At 34.6% G+C, this 1,293-nt stretch overlaps 1 protein-coding gene across 3 annotated transcripts in view; it reads right to left on the reverse strand.

Annotated features, from left to right (window-relative positions):
• The window catches only part of LOC111813719 (phosphatidylinositol 3,4,5-trisphosphate 3-phosphatase TPTE2-like), a 75,114-nt gene that overhangs the window by 19,073 nt on the left and 54,748 nt on the right, over nucleotides 1–1,293 (reverse strand). For all 3 annotated transcript variants that reach the window (XM_023705285.1, XM_023705284.1, XM_023705282.1), the window contains one exon: nucleotides 742–834. In XM_023705285.1, coding sequence (XP_023561053.1) covers nucleotides 742–834 — 93 coding nt within the window. The remainder of the gene's footprint in view (nucleotides 1–741; nucleotides 835–1,293) is intronic.

The following is a 1,293-nucleotide window of genomic DNA, read 5'->3' on the forward strand; positions in this document are numbered from 1 at the left end:
TTTTTTTTTTTGTGGAACTGGGGATTGAACTCAGGCCCCTGCACTTGCCAGGCAAACATTTATTCCACTGAGCCATCTCCCCGGCTTTAAAATAAAATTTAAAAGAAAGAAAAACATTTTAAGTTAATCAACTCCACAGGAATTTCTCATTGATGATTTGACAGGAAAATAAATTGAAATCATTGAGGGTTAGAAATGTTTCCATAAGAAAAATACTCAGGCATGACATTTTACAAAAGACGAACATAAACTGTACACTAATGACACTTAGAGTAAGGAAAGTGGAAGGCACGCTCATTCTTCATAAAGTAAATAAGGTTAACAAACACGAGTGGTAATGTGTATCAATTCAAAGGAAAGTAAAATCTCCCTTGCTTTAAAGTATTTTGTAAATTATGGAAAACTATATTTTTTAGAGATAGAAAACAAAAATGCAACCACTTCTATACAGTTAAATGTACTCTTGTTGTTTTAGCATTGTGTTTTTGTGGGTTTTTCCCTTATTTGAAAATTAATACATAGAAATCACAGAGTTTAGAAAAAGAATGAGCAAAATAAATGTCTATTCTTCTTTTTTAAAATCTCATAGTGGATCTGATTTTGTTACTTTCCTCCCCTGTCCTGGCCATTGATAGACTGCTGTCATCTTCCTTGTTGGAAATTATAACAAGAGAAATTCCCAACCAAAGTCATTCAAAAGAACAGGCAAGACAAGTGGTAGAGACTTTCTTGACTACTCACCGAAGATAAAAATTTCACTTTCACATCATCATACAGAGCTGGACAGTTTAATATATTAATTATTACTCTGTCTGTTTCAATGTCATGAAATACCTGTGAAGAATACATGGAATTTAGAACCATAAGCTCAGCTGCTGATGAACAAGTTAATGTTTACTTATCCAGGTTTCCTCAATTTATCAAGAACGCTTGGTGACACTGTAGAAATCAGTGTGGAGATTCCTCTGAAAACTAGGATTAAGGTCCATTTGACCCAGCTATTCCCCTTCTGGGTACTTTTCCAGAAGAACTGAAAACATTATACCACAAGATGTATGTGCACCCATGTTTACAGCAGTGCCATTTGTCACAGCTAAATCTTGGAAACAACCCAAATGCCTATTAACTGAGGAATAGATAAAAAAGATACGGTGTTTTTGTTTACTGGAGTATTACTTGGCTATAAAGAAGATAAACTAAAGGCTTTTATTTTTTTTAATTTTATTTATTTATTCGTGTGTGTGTGTGTGTGTGTGTGTGTGTGTGTGTGGCCAGCTCAGCCCACCAGGGGGC

This window comes from Octodon degus, unplaced genomic scaffold, assembly GCF_000260255.1.
Source record: "Octodon degus isolate 3935 unplaced genomic scaffold, OctDeg1.0 scaffold00216, whole genome shotgun sequence".
Lineage (NCBI taxonomy): Eukaryota > Metazoa > Chordata > Mammalia > Rodentia > Octodontidae > Octodon > Octodon degus.